The 14,577-nt window shown below is 38.5% G+C and overlaps 4 protein-coding genes across 6 annotated transcripts; 2 read left to right on the top strand and 2 right to left on the bottom strand.

The window, feature by feature from the left end:
- Positions 1 to 181: 181 nt before the first annotated feature.
- On the bottom strand, positions 182 to 5,313 carry LOC103847205 (calmodulin-binding transcription activator 1). 2 transcript variants are annotated; one of them, XM_009124266.3, is made up of 13 exons: positions 5,035 to 5,313; positions 4,564 to 4,683; positions 4,365 to 4,480; positions 4,123 to 4,211; positions 3,955 to 3,997; positions 3,738 to 3,867; positions 3,491 to 3,544; positions 3,102 to 3,346; positions 2,380 to 2,832; positions 1,601 to 2,289; positions 911 to 1,499; positions 501 to 833; positions 182 to 413 (listed from the first exon to the last, which is right to left on the bottom strand). In XM_009124266.3, exons 1-13 carry the CDS (start codon positions 5,078 to 5,080, stop codon positions 297 to 299), a joined length of 3,024 nt encoding a protein of 1,007 aa, XP_009122514.2. In that variant the 5' UTR covers positions 5,081 to 5,313; the 3' UTR covers positions 182 to 296. The 2 variants fall into 2 exon arrangements, with proteins under 2 accessions (XP_009122514.2, XP_033137462.1); XM_033281571.1 differs by lacking the exons at positions 4,564 to 4,683; positions 5,035 to 5,313 and having other exon boundaries at positions 4,123 to 4,233.
- Positions 5,314 to 5,674: 361 nt separating this feature from the next.
- On the bottom strand, positions 5,675 to 7,903 carry LOC103847204 (protein LIN1). The gene is made up of 9 exons (XM_009124265.3): positions 7,690 to 7,903; positions 7,260 to 7,443; positions 7,056 to 7,181; positions 6,802 to 6,975; positions 6,587 to 6,716; positions 6,458 to 6,499; positions 6,213 to 6,348; positions 5,993 to 6,070; positions 5,675 to 5,871 (listed from the first exon to the last, which is right to left on the bottom strand). Exons 1-9 carry the CDS (start codon positions 7,761 to 7,763, stop codon positions 5,802 to 5,804), a joined length of 1,014 nt encoding a protein of 337 aa, XP_009122513.1. The 5' UTR covers positions 7,764 to 7,903; the 3' UTR covers positions 5,675 to 5,801.
- A 218-nt stretch (positions 7,904 to 8,121) lies between these two features.
- On the top strand, positions 8,122 to 10,232 carry LOC103847203. Of its 2 annotated transcripts, none has more exons than XM_018655621.2 (11): positions 8,122 to 8,227; positions 8,305 to 8,351; positions 8,440 to 8,495; positions 8,586 to 8,646; positions 8,740 to 8,771; positions 8,866 to 8,940; positions 9,025 to 9,077; positions 9,173 to 9,233; positions 9,321 to 9,403; positions 9,511 to 9,732; positions 9,973 to 10,232. In XM_018655621.2, the coding sequence occupies exons 4-11, from the start codon at positions 8,600 to 8,602 to the stop codon at positions 10,120 to 10,122; spliced, it is 723 nt and encodes a 240-aa protein (XP_018511137.1). In that variant the 5' UTR covers positions 8,122 to 8,227; positions 8,305 to 8,351; positions 8,440 to 8,495; positions 8,586 to 8,599; the 3' UTR covers positions 10,123 to 10,232. The 2 variants fall into 2 exon arrangements, with proteins under 2 accessions (XP_018511137.1, XP_009122511.1); XM_009124263.3 differs by having other exon boundaries at positions 8,735 to 8,771.
- Positions 10,233 to 10,348: 116 nt separating this feature from the next.
- LOC103847202 (laccase-14) lies at positions 10,349 to 13,973 on the top strand. Its single transcript, XM_009124262.3, has 6 exons — positions 10,349 to 11,385; positions 11,483 to 11,634; positions 11,717 to 11,961; positions 12,042 to 12,173; positions 12,266 to 13,228; positions 13,673 to 13,973. Exons 1-6 carry the CDS (start codon positions 11,266 to 11,268, stop codon positions 13,801 to 13,803), a joined length of 1,743 nt encoding a protein of 580 aa, XP_009122510.1. The 5' UTR covers positions 10,349 to 11,265; the 3' UTR covers positions 13,804 to 13,973.
- Positions 13,974 to 14,577: the final 604 nt, after the last annotated feature.

Here is a 14,577-nt window from a genome sequence, read left to right as displayed (position 1 = left end):
GATATACACAGAGTAGTCCAACACTAAATTGTATTTTTTTTTGTAACAAACTTGACTAAAGTATTAATCGAGAAAAAGCCATATGCTAATCTTATTTTAAAATAAATATTGTATAATGTGAAAATACGAAAACTTAGCCGACTAAAGGAAATAGTGAATAATCTATATCGGAGATAAAAAAAATCCAAAAGTTTAATTAATAAAATGGTAAAGATCAGCTTATGATATTTACAGAGAAAAGGTGCAAAAAGTTAGAAAGTCGAAAGAATGAAAATGAATACACAAAGGGGAGTCATTCAAGGAGAAGTGGACATCAAAATGTCATCGTTCAAAAGAGAGTCAATGTCAATTAAATCGTCATCTTCATAGTTGACTGGCTCCTCTCTGTTGTTTACAGATAAACTTGATGAAGCCTGTTCAACAAAGAGTTATCACAAGAAAGTTCAACAACATTACCGCATTACATATTCTTAAGTTATGGGGACTAAGTCTAAGGTTACCTCGTTTTCACGGAAGCCTTCCACAACGGTGAGGAGTCTACGGTATTGATCACGTGCTTCTGGGTACTGAACCATCGACTTAACCCGTGTGAGAGCCTTTTCAAGCCTTGCCTCCGTTTGTTTTCTTCCCTTTTCTAGAAAATCATAGTCATCCTCCTTTGGAACCATAGGGCACTGTGGTTCTGGCTCAACGGTTTTGGGGACTGCATTGCGTTTAAACCCTCTTAGTCCAGTACCTTTGCGTCTCCAACGCAAAATGATTTTCTCGAGCAATCCCACTGACCAAACGATTGGTTTGTATTGTTTCCGGACCTGATGTCCTCTCACATGAGCCTAAAAGTAAAAGATCTAGCAATGAGAAAACAGACTAAGATTTAAAGGAAAAAGAATGGGACTAGTGAGAGGCAAACCTGAATCTTAACGACTCTTTGTCGAATTAAAAGAAACTCTTTCCTCTTCTTCCAACCACGGTATTTTTTCTGGATGTGGGTAGCAGCAGAATGAACAAAGATTTCACTCTGTCCTGGATTCTTAGTTTTAGAAGCTGCAAAAGAAACCGCTAACTCGTTGGAGATACCAATCTCGTCGTCATCATCAACGTCAAATCCAGACAGCTGTTTCCGCTGGAACGATTGCATCCTGAATACTTGATGAAGACGATCAGCTGCCTGCGTCGCATTACGGACAGCGGTGAGTGAATCCTTCAAGGAAAGTGTTTCTGGTATGTCACCAGAGCTCATAGGAGCAGCGGTTCTCTCAGAGACTGTCTGAACAGCTTTTGGTCCACCAGAGTTGGCAGGGCTGTTTTCCTTTGACTCCATCGTTAGCTTTTCAAGGTAACTGGTTAAGGAAGACTCTGCAAGAAAACCCGAAATCCCCCTGTGTTCCTTTCCGTAAGCCAGATCAGCAGCTGTTTTCCCCAATGGAAGCTCTGGAGATGGATCCGTCAATGCCCCAGCATCAGCACCTAGAGAGACAAGTACAGCGACAGTTTCCTCCCTGAAGTTAACAGGAAACAGACTCAGTTTAATATGAAAACGTGGACCAACTAATAGAGTTAAAGGCAACGGATGAAGTATTGTAAGATAGAGATCCTTTACCTGCCACTAAACGCAGCCCAGTGAAGGGCGGACCACCCATTTGCATCACGGAAGTTAATGTTAACTCCTGCTGCTAAAATCGGTTTGATAGCCCAATCATACCCAAGTGCTGCAACGAAGTGTAGAACACCCTGTCCGCCTTCATCCAGTATGTTTGGTCCTTTACCCTCTTCGGTCACTTTATGGATGAGCCATATATATAGTTCATCCTCAAACTGCTGCCTGAGAACCAGTTCTTTCGGTTCTTGTTTGGTTGAATGCCTCTCATATATCCTTGGAAAGAGATTCTCTTTTTCCTCATTTAGCAAAATGATCTTACTGATCTTTCTTCGTTTCTCCACAACATCTTCAAATATTTGGTGTTCTTGAACGAAATCTCTATGAGCAAGCAGCTTCTCAAACCGCATCTGAAGTGATGCCTCTTTTGTAGAGTAACCATAAATACCAGCGGCGTCGATCTTTTTGGTAGAGCCAGAACGGAAATCAAATTCTCGTAATTCACTGCAAGCAAATCTGTTTGAACATGTAACGTAAAAGGGCACTTGACCAGCTGTGTGCGGTGGAGCATGACAGCAAAGAACACCGTCTACTAGAATCTCAGCAGGAACCTCCACTTCACCAAACATACATGACCAGCTACATATAGTTACTTCTTGAGGACTTAGCAGAAACGTCCCAATAACCACGACCTGCAGATATAGTGATACATGAGAAAGAAGTATTTACTAAATTTAATAAATAATTTGGAGAATGAAATATCAAAAGTTAACCATCTTTACCTCGACGTCGGCGTCAGTCTGTGCGCATTTTGGCCAATAATCAAGTATGGTGAACCGCTGGTCCTCGGAGAGAGAAGGGCTAAAGGCGACCCCAGCTGCTGCAGTTTCACAATCAACAGAGGTCCATGCAATATCTCCACGCGAAGACTGCATCTGCAAATCCTCCATCTCGCCCAGCTCTTTACTAGCCCACCGAGAAAAGCTATCGACTTTTTTCAAACTATCTTCGTGCCTCAACAAGGATTTCTTTACAGGTATATATTCACTTTCCATATCTGAAGGAGAAATCCCATCAGATTGCAGATGTTCAATGTCAAGGAGACTGGAAAATGACTCAAAATTGTCCTGTGCACTTTGCTCGAGTAACGCCAGATCAGTGTCATCAGTCATTCCAGAATGTGGAAGCAGATAACCAGGCCATTTTGGCAATGGTAGATCATCCTGAGCTGGAATCTACAGAGAGATGGAAGATCCAGAAATCAGAGCACTTAAACACTACTATTCATGTCAGTAATTAAACAGGCTTGAATAAATAAGTTAACAATTTAAACAGGAGAACGTAGTTATAATGTATCAGTGGCAGAAATTTTAACCCTGAGAAAATGGCTAATGACACTATCACTCATTTCTATGCTTATTCATCACGCTACATCATTCCCTTTTACAATATCTACGCATAGCTCTTGAATGAATGATCATAATAAGTAATAACAGTACACTACCTGCCAATTTAGTTGGGTTTGAAGAGGACTTCTTAGATGCTCTGCTGGTAACATTCCACCTTTGTCTGTACGCTCTTCCAGCAACAAATTGTTGCAAGGTTGATCATACCTTGTCACTAAATTATCGACGGCATCCCAAGTCTGGACATCAAATAATCTCTGGGAATCAGTTTCTCCGACTCTGTTCCCATGAACCTGTGAAACAGTACGCATGCCAGGAGCTGATGTCCAACCGTTGCGATTTCCTATACGGGAAAAGAAAGTCACTCTTATCTAACATGCAGATTGTAAACCATAAAGACAGATGAGCATTCAAAACAGAGCTAAAACTTGTAACTATCTAATATGTTATCGCTAGCATCCTTGCTTAGCGTTTATCTGAGAAGTACCAGTTTGAGGTTCAGGAGATGCTCGCAAGACAGAGCTTGATTGATGACTATCACCTGCGCCAAAACTGATATAAGGTGGTGATGAAAAAATATAATTAATAGCACAACTAAGAGTATGTGATGTTTACAGATATGTAAATCATCACGCCTCACAGATGAGGTAAACTGAGATGATTCTTCCAAGGAAAGAACTGTATCTTTGAACAAAACGTACAAAGCATACAAAACTATAGAAAGAAAGAAATACCGGAATCAGCATCTTCACAATACGATGACAATCTGCTCGTGGGGCTTGCTGCTGAATCAATATTCACTGAAGCTGTGCCACTTAGAGAATTTGAATTGTTTTCTTTCATCCCTATACTTGTCCGGCTTCCCTGCATCATTTACAGTTTAATATGAACTTAAGGAAACTGATCACTAGAAAACTACTAGTAAACCGCACAGACAAGCAAGAGTTTTACCTTAACCTCCAAGTAGTGCACGAACACAATATGCATCAACTCGCTGTAACAGTACAGCAAAAAAAACAGAGAAATAAGCACAAAACTGACAACAAACTATGAAATATGAAGGTGCGCTGTACACAGCAGAATAAGGAAAAACTGAAGTATACACAAACTCAAACTCACACTTCAAGCATCCAGTAGCATCGTCTCTGAAAATTCTCGTTGCCTTCCCCATGTGCATAGTAACAATGTAGCACATCAATGCTTCCTACCTATATATACATTTGAACAATGCTACTCCCAACGATTTAGAAACACTTCACTATCAACTAACTAACTCCAGAACCAGAGGTAAAGAAAGGTAAACAGGTTCCATTACTGTAAACACACACAACTACTAAGGCCAGCTCAAAGTAAAGTCTAACCTTGAGCTTCTCATGAGCTTCTTTAATCGTTTTACCATCCTTCTTCTTCCTCCAGTTATGTCCGTCTTTCCTGAAGTATCTAAGAACCTTCCTATCAAAAAGAAAGAGCGAACCACCTACAAGGGCCGGGGAGCTGATGTCAGATTACAGAACAACTTCATCGATTCATGAACTCAATACCCTGCAGTGGTAATCTTACTAGCTGGTCGAGTGGGAGACTCAGTTGCAATATGAAACTTGTGATAGTTCCGAAGGATCTCACAAATCTCAGCAGGCCTCAGCCACCTGTGTTGAGCTTCCGATAACAGCTGTTCCATATCTGCGATTTCATAAAGACGCAAAAAAAAACCATTACTCTCTTACATAACACCACCTTAAATTCCCCCAATTAACAAATAAAACATCCACAATGCAACTATAACGCAAAAGATTGCAATTTTCAATTCGTAAATTCAGAAAACTACTTTATTTCAGATCAAGCAGGCACAAAAATACAGAATCTTGACAAACGTGCCTAACATCACCAGTTAGAAAGTGGAGTAAATCAAGTTCATGTACAATGGAAGGACACGGGTTCGATTCCCTTGCCCTACCAAATGCATAAGCCAGAAATAAACCTAATCGAAGCTAGCAAAGAAACACCAAAACTACAGTGAAGAAGGAAAGAGACCTAATCGAGGAGGACTAATAAATCCAAAAGATCCACGATCCGCCATACGAACAAGAAACCTTAATAAATAATCGACCAAGGAGATCTCTCTAGCTCCCGTAATCCCAAAGAGAATCAACGAACCCTAACCCTAGCCGATCTGAGTATGCACGAACTGAGAAGCTTCTTTGTGTTTACTGTTTGTTTCCTTCGTGTGAAAGCCAAAACCGATATTTTCTTTCTCCGTTTCTTTTTTTCTTTTCTTTTTTGTAAATATCTTATTGGAAGGAGACCGAGGATAGGAAAAAGAAAAAACGCCTTATTAAATACACAGCGAATTAAATAGCTTATCCAATAAATATTTGACACGTATACATATTAGATTTGTCTTCTCCTTGCGTCATGGACCATGCCTTACGATACAGAACTTTTCTTTTCTATTCAAAAAGTGAGCGGCGGCGGATCCGACGGTGGAGATCCAATAGTCAAGATACTAAATTCTCAGTGTACATATACTCTCAAGAGTGTGGTCTTCTACGTGTATCGTTATACGTTACATTAGACTGATCAATCACTTTTTTACTGCTAGTTTTTCTAAGAAATTATGATCAATGTATCTTTATCAATGTACTACTCTTCTCAGTTGTGAAAACACTAAATATGTAAATGACGAAAATGATAAATTGAAATATATATTCAAAACCATGTCATAATGTGCTCATTTTTCAAACTAAAAACAAAACATTTTAACTGGGGAAATCTTATGTCAAAAGTACAGACTAACGATATTAAACTTCCACCGGAGCAACTTCTGCAACCACCTCTTCATATTCCTTCGTCACTTCGTTGTACTTGTACCTGCATATGCATAGTTTTATACTCACAAGTGAGAATCCTAAAAGACAGATACGAAACCAAATTCATTAAGAGGACAAATCACACGGATAAAAATTCTCTAATGTCGTTGGAAGCAAATTACCATTTGCCGGTTGCTGCATAGCAGTAAAGTCCAGTGTTTGGATCATAGTAGTAACCAAGGCTGCTGCTGTAGTAGTACCTGAAAAACATCAAGTGTATGTTGTAACAGCTTTAAAATGCATTCAGACAAAACAAAAGAGCTTCAAAACACAACACTTTAGCCCAAAAGCTGACTGATCAACGGAGAACTAGAAAAGAGAAATGAGAGTTTAAAACTGTACCCTGAAGTCTCGTCATAGACATAATCAGATCCATCATTTGTGACCCCTTGTTGCGCGGCTCCAGCTGTATCTTCTTCGTCATCGCCAAACATATCACAAGCTTTTGCTCTTTCTTGAACCAGTCTCTCGTATGCATCTAAAATACCAGCATAGAGGAGAAAACAAGTCAAGCAAAGCTCACTGCTCCCTAGTGTTGTGAGAAACGAAATATCATGAGATTTTTAAAAAGTAGTAGTAGTTCTAACCTACTTCACGCTGGAAAACTTCTTGCTCCTCATTATAAACATCTTCAATACATAAAAAAAGAGACACTAACGTTAGCAAATGGAAGGAAGACATCATATTTTCATAGCAAAATTTATATGAGACTTAACTGTAATCGCCATTCTGGATGAGCTTGTTGGCATCCTCAGTAAGCAGATCAAAGATGAGCTTTGTCTCGGAATTCATCTTCTCTTTGCGATTATTAGTGTTCCCTTTCAACCTCCTTAAAGCACGCAGGACCTGTCATAACAAAAATCCAAGTTATGCATAATCAACAAATGCTATCTCAATCTAATATTTCTAACTAAACTCAATTGATTCTCACCGTTTCTCCTGGTTCAAGGACGCTAGCAATACGCCTCTTCAAGACTCCAATATCTTCTCGAGAAAGTTCATCCGCTGGCTTTTCGTCCCCACCTTCTACTTCCATCTCATTATCATTAGCAGCAGATCGTCCAATATACATTGGATTCATTTCAATACTGTCAAGCCATGCATCCTGAAAAGAAAACATGTAAGACAATCCACAAAACACCCCCAGAGCTAAACTTTACAATTAAAAGATGTTTAACTTCGCACCTTGTCTTCCTTCTCTCTAACATACTCAACATAGTTCCCATCAGCATCAAAGTATCCTTCCTCTTTCTCTCTATCAAGACTAAACGCTTCAATCTGGATCCCATCTTCCGTGCGGTTCCCATCATTCTACAACAAAGATAATCATCACATCAGAATGATCCGCTTCAATCCCCAAAAAGAAACTATTGACAGTTAAATCCTTACCTCATATATCTCCTCGGCATGATCAACACCGTCATCATCAGTAAAGAGGGAAGCAGTGTTCAGATTGCGAAGCCGTGCACGCTCCAAAGCAGCGTCACGAGCTTGGCGGCGAGCTATGGTATCTTCCTCAACGATCTGCTCAGGTTTAGGTTTCTTCCCCTTGGGAAACCGTACTCGCTTTTCTCTGCCAGAGAGAATCCAAATCTTAGCGTATGCACGCGAGTTTTATACAAAACGTAGGCACTGTAACTGACAGATAATCAATCGAAACCCCGATTAATTCCTTCACATAACGATTTCTCTAATCTACGCAATCAATTTCAGGTTCAAGATCATGCATCAACCTAACGATTAAGGAGATAGGAGAATCAGAGGCAGCTAAAACGACGAATGATGAAAATTAGGGTTTGGGAAAGGTTAGTAAACTTACGGGGGTTGCTTATCGGAATCTTCATCTTCTAAGAAGGAACGTTTGAGGTTCTTCCTCGACGAACTCTCTGCCATTGTGGTAGCGTTCACAGACGAGAAGAACGACGACGATTTGTAGTTTCCCAGCCGGTGAAAAGATGTGTCGACGGAAAAAAAAAAGGAAGAGTAGTATCGAAGACGCGAAACTATAACCTCTCGCCGAGATAAAAAATTAAAAGGGCCTGTCAAATAGGCCTGGCCCATTTATAATCTAAACTCCCAATAAAGGCGGCAAACCAACCCGGTTTAAGGTGAAAACGTCGTAGTTTAGGACATACCGAAAGGCCAGTCTAATGGGCCAAGCCCATTTAATAATTCAAATTAGGCGGGTTTAGCAAACCCAAACCAACCCGGTTAAGTTTTAAAACGTCGCCGTTTAGCCCACAAAAGGCCCTAATTCTATACGTATTGTCATCACCGCCGATCATCTTCATTCTCAGGCTAATTCGTTCGCCGTCATTGAGCTCACGATCACCGATCAACCAGTCTTCGAATCGCAGGTCAGGTTCTAAACGATGATTTCAACACCTTTCTCTCGTTTATATACTATTAAGTCAATCTTCTTCTGTGCTCAAAGGTTTTAAAACTCAATTAACAATGGAGCAGAAACCACCAGTGCGGAAGGTTCGTCGTTCGAATATCATCTTTCACCTTCGACATCATCTTTTGTGCTCAGCTAAAAAGATTCGTTTTTTGATTTTTTCTTCTTCAGATGAAGTTCGCGCCAAAAGCTCCGCCGAAGCGTGTGCCAAAACCGGAAGTTAAACCGTAATCATCTTCTTTAATCACTGACCTGATTAAGAAAAGCGTGTTCTTTAAGGTCGATTTGGCTTATGAGTTTTCGAAATTTTTGTGCAGTGAAGTGGTTGAGGATGATAATAATAGTGCACAAGCTGCGGAGTTGCTACGCAGAGTCACTGTAAGGCTTTGACATTTGAGTTAATTTAAATCTCGTTTCATGTTTATTTTCTTAAGTTCTGTTGGATTTTGATTAATGTGTGCTTTAGGAAAGATCATTACGTAGGCCAAAAGGAGAGAAGAAAGGTAAATACCTTTTACTTGAAGCTTGACTCTTTTTTTTTGTATTAACTCGTTTGAACAAGTGATTTGAGTTTTTTGTTTTGGGCATGCATCACAGTTGCTGCTTCTCAAGTTGCTTGGATGGGTGGTGTTGTGAATTCAGCGAGGTCAAATAGGTTCTCTAATGGATATGGTATACACTCATGTTGTCTCTTCTTTTAAGGTTGTTAAAAATCCGCATGATTGTTGTTGATCTATTATTTCTTCTGTTGTGCAGCTGGTGCTCATGGCTCAAATGTTCCACAGGAGATATCGTATCAAGAACCATGGGTCAGTACTACAATAGTGACATGTTATATGATATCTCGAACTCGATATACCGAGATGATGCTAATGAATGATTGATGCTTGGATTCTCCTTACAGGATTATTACAGTTATTATCCTATCACTCTTCCGTTGAGGAGACCCAACGCAGGCGATCCAGGTAAATATCTATACTTATTTTTGCTTGAGGAATACAGATTCTTGATTGATTATTTGCTTATCTTTGAGATGCTGCTCATTGTTGCAGAGGTTCTTGACGTGGACGAATTTATAAAGGATGTGGGAAATCATGAAGAGGCACTCAACACAGCTGCTGATCTCGCTCTTACGGTTTGTGAACATTACAAATATAAAATAATCCGAGAATCAAATGTCACACACACTTACTCTAGAAACTCCGCAGTAACATATTGTGTGGATCACTTGTTTGTTGGCAGGAAGATAGTGAAGAACCGAAAATGCTTTTTATGAGGTTACCGGCTGTTCCTTTGGCAAATCAATCGGCAGCAACAGAAACCCGTGGAAGCAAGCCAAATATTAGAGGTGGTGCTGAGAAGGCTTGTGATTTAAAAGCTGCCTCGGCAAATGGTTTCATGGGAAAACTTCTAGTCTACAAAAGCGGTGCCGTCAAGATGAAACTCGGTGAAGTGCTTTATGATGTAAGTGGTTTTCTTCCTTCTAATTAGCATAGACCCCGAGAAAAACATTAGGCCAGTGTCTGTTACTATTAGTGGTTTTGCCTCCGAGGCTAGGTTCAGGTTTATGTTAAGAACTGTTTTCTTGTTTTCCTGTTCTGTTTAGTTTGGACCCTGTTTCAGTTGTCCGGATTTAGAAAAAAGTATAACCATTCTAGCAGTAGTGCATGAGAGTCTAATTCTAATTTTGGTTCGGGTGTGTAGGTTAGCCCAGGGTTGAAGAGCGAGTTTGCACAAGATGTGATGGCGGTTAACACAGATGAGAAGAACTGTTGTCTGGTTGGAGATGTGTACAAGCATGCAGTTTTGACTCCTGATATTGATTCTATCTTAAAAGATATCGACAACATGTGATATTCTTTTTAACTGTTTTATTGCATCAAATTTTGTTTCGTTCTTTCTTATTGGAAAGAACTCAAAAGTTTTGACATTGATAAAGAAAATAAAAATAATTTTTTTTGTTACTTTCAATCACAACCATGCTAATTGATAAACCTTTTGTTTTGTTACTTTTGGGATTTTAATTATTATGCTACTTTGATTGAAAACAAAACATACAAGATTGAAAGCGTATGTAAAACTACACGGTTTTTACGGTAACTAAAACACAGAACTATACAATATCAACAGCTCTTTCTCATTTTCTTACACATTTCTCAGTTTCTTCTCTTCTTCCATTCAAGAGAATCGAACAATGGCTATCTTTTCCGTCGCAATACCTCTTCTCCTCATCTTTCCATCCGTTTCCTCTCTATATGTCAACGGAAATCGTTATTAGACATCGAGTGCTCCTGCGTGGTACTAATTTTTTATTGAATTCAAAATCTTTTATAATATCTTTCAAAAAATTATTTTGAATCCAAAAATTCTTTTTGAACCTATTTTTAAGAGATTATTTTTAAATTTAAATTATTTATCTATTTATTTTTTATAAATCCTAAACTCCACCCCTCAAATCTGAATTCTAATTCTATATTAGATAACCCTATGAATATAAAAGATTTTGAATGCAATAAAAATTTAAAATAATTTTTTTCATATTTTTTATCATTTATTTAAATAATCATTTATACTTATACATCAATAAAATAAAGGTATAAAGGTCTTTTAACTCTTTATTGAATTTTGTTTTGATCACTTTCATCCTTGTGCATTTTTTAGTTAAAAAATCTATTTATGATCTTTTGAGATAATTGTCCATAATATAATTAGTCAATACACCAAAATTTAGAAAGAAATATAAGTACATACACGCATTATTTTATATTAATAACTTTTCTGAACAATGGAAATAATATTTGACTGTCTCCCATAAATGTCTAAGAGAAGGAACTCATGAATATTAAGAGTCAACATATCAAACGAAGAAGAAAATATATATTTTTTTTTTGTAAAAAAAGAAAGAAGAAAATATGGAACAAAAATAAATAAAAGTAGCACTAAACAGATACCCAAAGCATTCTATCTGAGATCATAAATCGGTTTAGAAGAACAAGCATGGTCTTCAAGCTCAAGATTTCAAACACAATGGTCAACACAATGACTATAGTCTTCTCCCTCTTTGTGTTTCTTACAAGCCAAATCGCACAAGCCAAGATTCATCGTCACACTTTCACGGTATTGTAAAACAGATATCATTTTTACGTAATGAATAGTGACAAAAAGGTTATGTTATCAACAAAGAGATATGAATATATGAAATCTATCTACGCAGATAAAGTCAAAAACGTTCACCCGACTCTGTGACACCAAAAATATATTGACAGTGAACGGAGAATTCCCCGGACCGATGTTAAAAGCCCACCGTGGAGATAAACTCATCGTCAATGTCATCAACAACGCAAACTACAATATGACCCTCCACTGGTAAACATTACAACACATCTCTTTTTGATTTCGCATTGACTATATGTTTATAAAACGTGGAGAGTCATGTTTAATATACTAGGCATGGAGCGAGACAAGTAAGGAATCCGTGGTCGGACGGACCTGAATACGTGACTCAATGTCCGATTAGACCAGGCGAGCGTTATGTTTATAGAATTGATCTTACGGTTGAAGAAGGAACGATTTGGTGGCACGCACATAGTCAATGGGCACGTGCCACAGTCCATGGAGCGTTTATTGTCTATCCCAAGCGCGGCTCATCTTATCCTTTTCCCAAACCTCACCGCGACATTCCTCTCATTTTAGGTACATTCTTACTCAAGAAATCAAGATTTTAATACTGTTAGAATTTATGATAGTGAAACATTTTGTGATGCAAATGATAGGTGAATGGTGGAAGAAGAAAAACATAATGGATATTGCAGGAAACGCTAATAAAACCGGAGGTGAACCGGCTATCTCAGATGCATATACCATAAACGGACAACCCGGTTATCTCTACCCCTGCTCTAAACCGGGTAAGTCTTCCAAATTCAACACATGCTCATAATCTTTTATCAAAATCTAAATGGCACTAACATTATTATTTTTCTTTGCCATCTGTAAGCAGACACATTTAAAATGAAGGTGGTGCGCCATCGACGATACCTTCTCCGGATTATCAATGCAGTGATGGACGAAGAGCTCTTCTTTGCAATAGCAAACCACACCTTAACCGTTGTGGCTAAAGACGGTCTTTACTTAAAGCATTTCAATACAAGTTACCTAATGATCACTCCTGGCCAATCCATGGACGTCCTCCTCCACGCGAATCAGCGTTCAGGCCGTTACTTTATGGCGGCTCGAGCTTACTCCTCCGCCTTTGGTGCCGGTTTTGACAAAACCACCACCACTGCCATCTTAAAATACAAAGGTCATTCCGTAACCGATGAATTAAACCGGAAAACTCCGGTTTTGGTTTTACCCTATTTGCCTCCTTATAATCATACCGAGGCAACCACCCGGTTCACTAACCAATTTAGAAGCTATCGAACCAGAACCAGTAACCGTCCGGTTAACGTCCCGGTTAAAATCGACACTCGTCTTCTCTACGCGATCTCCGTGAACTTGATGAACTGCTCCGACGATAAACCATGTAACGGCCCCTTCGGCAAGCGATTCTCGTCGAGCGTTAACAACGTCAGCTTCGTGAACCCGACGGTCGACATTCTCCGAGCTTATTACCGCCGCATCGGAGGCGTTTTCCAGGCGGATTTCCCGAGAAAACCGCCGACGGAGTTCAATTACACCGGAGAGAATCTTCCGTTTCCGACGAGGTTTGGAACGAAAGTGGTGGTTCTTGATTTCAATTCGAGCGTCGAGCTGGTGTTGCAGGGGACGAACGTGTTGGCTTCGGATAATCACCCGATCCATCTCCATGGTTATAGCTTCTTTGTGGTGGGATCGGGTTTTGGGAATTTCGATCGCCGGAAAGATCCGTTGAAGTATAACCTAGTTGATCCACCGGAGGAGACCACCGTTGGAGTTCCTAGTAATGGCTGGACCGCCGTCAGATTCGTAGCTAATAATCCAGGTCAGTGCATATTGATACACTTCCATTTCTCTACGTTGCATGTTAAAAAAACACGTTTCTGGGCTAAAGTTTTGCATTAGACTATATGGCATAGGGCCCAAATAAAAGCCCATATATTGTTAGAACCCCATATGACTCATATACTTTTTAATGCATTCATGTACTTATTATTTGCTTTTCATGCATTTAAAATTTTAAGTAATTTAGAATTTATAAAAAAATAAAAATAAAACACAAAATTTAGTTATTCTTACCGGTGTATAAACATAGGTCAATCACCTAATTTTATATTACTTGAAAAAATCATTCAAGTAAAAGGTCAATTGGAAATAAAAATGATTAATATGAACCATAAAAATAAATGTGCGTCACACTGAAAGAAAGATCTAACAATCTGATTTGAGATTTTTTGGATTTTCATGATGTTGGTTTTATTATATACAGGGGTATGGTTGTTGCATTGCCATATAGAGAGACATGCCACATGGGGAATGAACGCAGTATTCATAGTGAAAGATGGACCGACCAAATCATCTCGAATGCTCAAACCTCCTCCTGATCTGCCTTCTTGTTAGCTAATAATATCATTATATGAATTATAAAGTTCTGAAGAAGAAAGATTAGAGTTCGCTACTGTGGCAAAATTAATAATATGAACAAAACTATTCCTTATTCACCATACAAGTCTTTCAATTACAATACTATTATTTATCGATTTCGTCAATCTATTCAATCATTTTATTCATTTTCTTTCCAGCTAAGTTTCTGAGTTCTGACCAAGTCTTTGTGCTATATAAAACTCTAAATTTCCTTGTGTGATTGTGAATACTCAACGAGAGGCGATCAATGAAGGTAAACCAACAGAAATTGCTACGAAAGATACAAAAGATTATGTGGACTTTCCAACACACGTTTAGCAAAAATAATGTAAATTGGGATTAAAATAACACTGTCAACAACACTTAAAAATGCGAGATGTTAGCCTTTGTATATACGTTTGAAATCATACTTAGATAACTAACACTGTTATAAACACTGTTATACGTTCTCTAGTCCACTTATAGCTTTTATATATAGCCTGATTTTGTCTATGGATGGCCAGATAGATCAACATTTGTCAATTTAAAGAGTAAATGCTAAATGACTTAATTTTAAACATATGTATTTTATTAAAAAGGCTCCAATTATATGTCCTTTGTTACCTAAAACAATAAAGCCTTAACTAAAAATGGCTCCAATTATATATCCTTTGTTATCTAAAACAATAAAGCCAAAGGTGTCTTTCTTCACCTTCTCAAACCTTTCAGGAACTACAAAAGGTATATTAATGTCTATAGTATGTTTCATCC

Source organism: Brassica rapa, chromosome A10 (genome assembly GCF_000309985.2).
Source record: "Brassica rapa cultivar Chiifu-401-42 chromosome A10, CAAS_Brap_v3.01, whole genome shotgun sequence".
NCBI lineage: Eukaryota > Viridiplantae > Streptophyta > Magnoliopsida > Brassicales > Brassicaceae > Brassica > Brassica rapa.
Note: the sequence above shows the minus strand (reverse complement) of the source record. Positions and strands in the feature narration are given on the sequence as shown.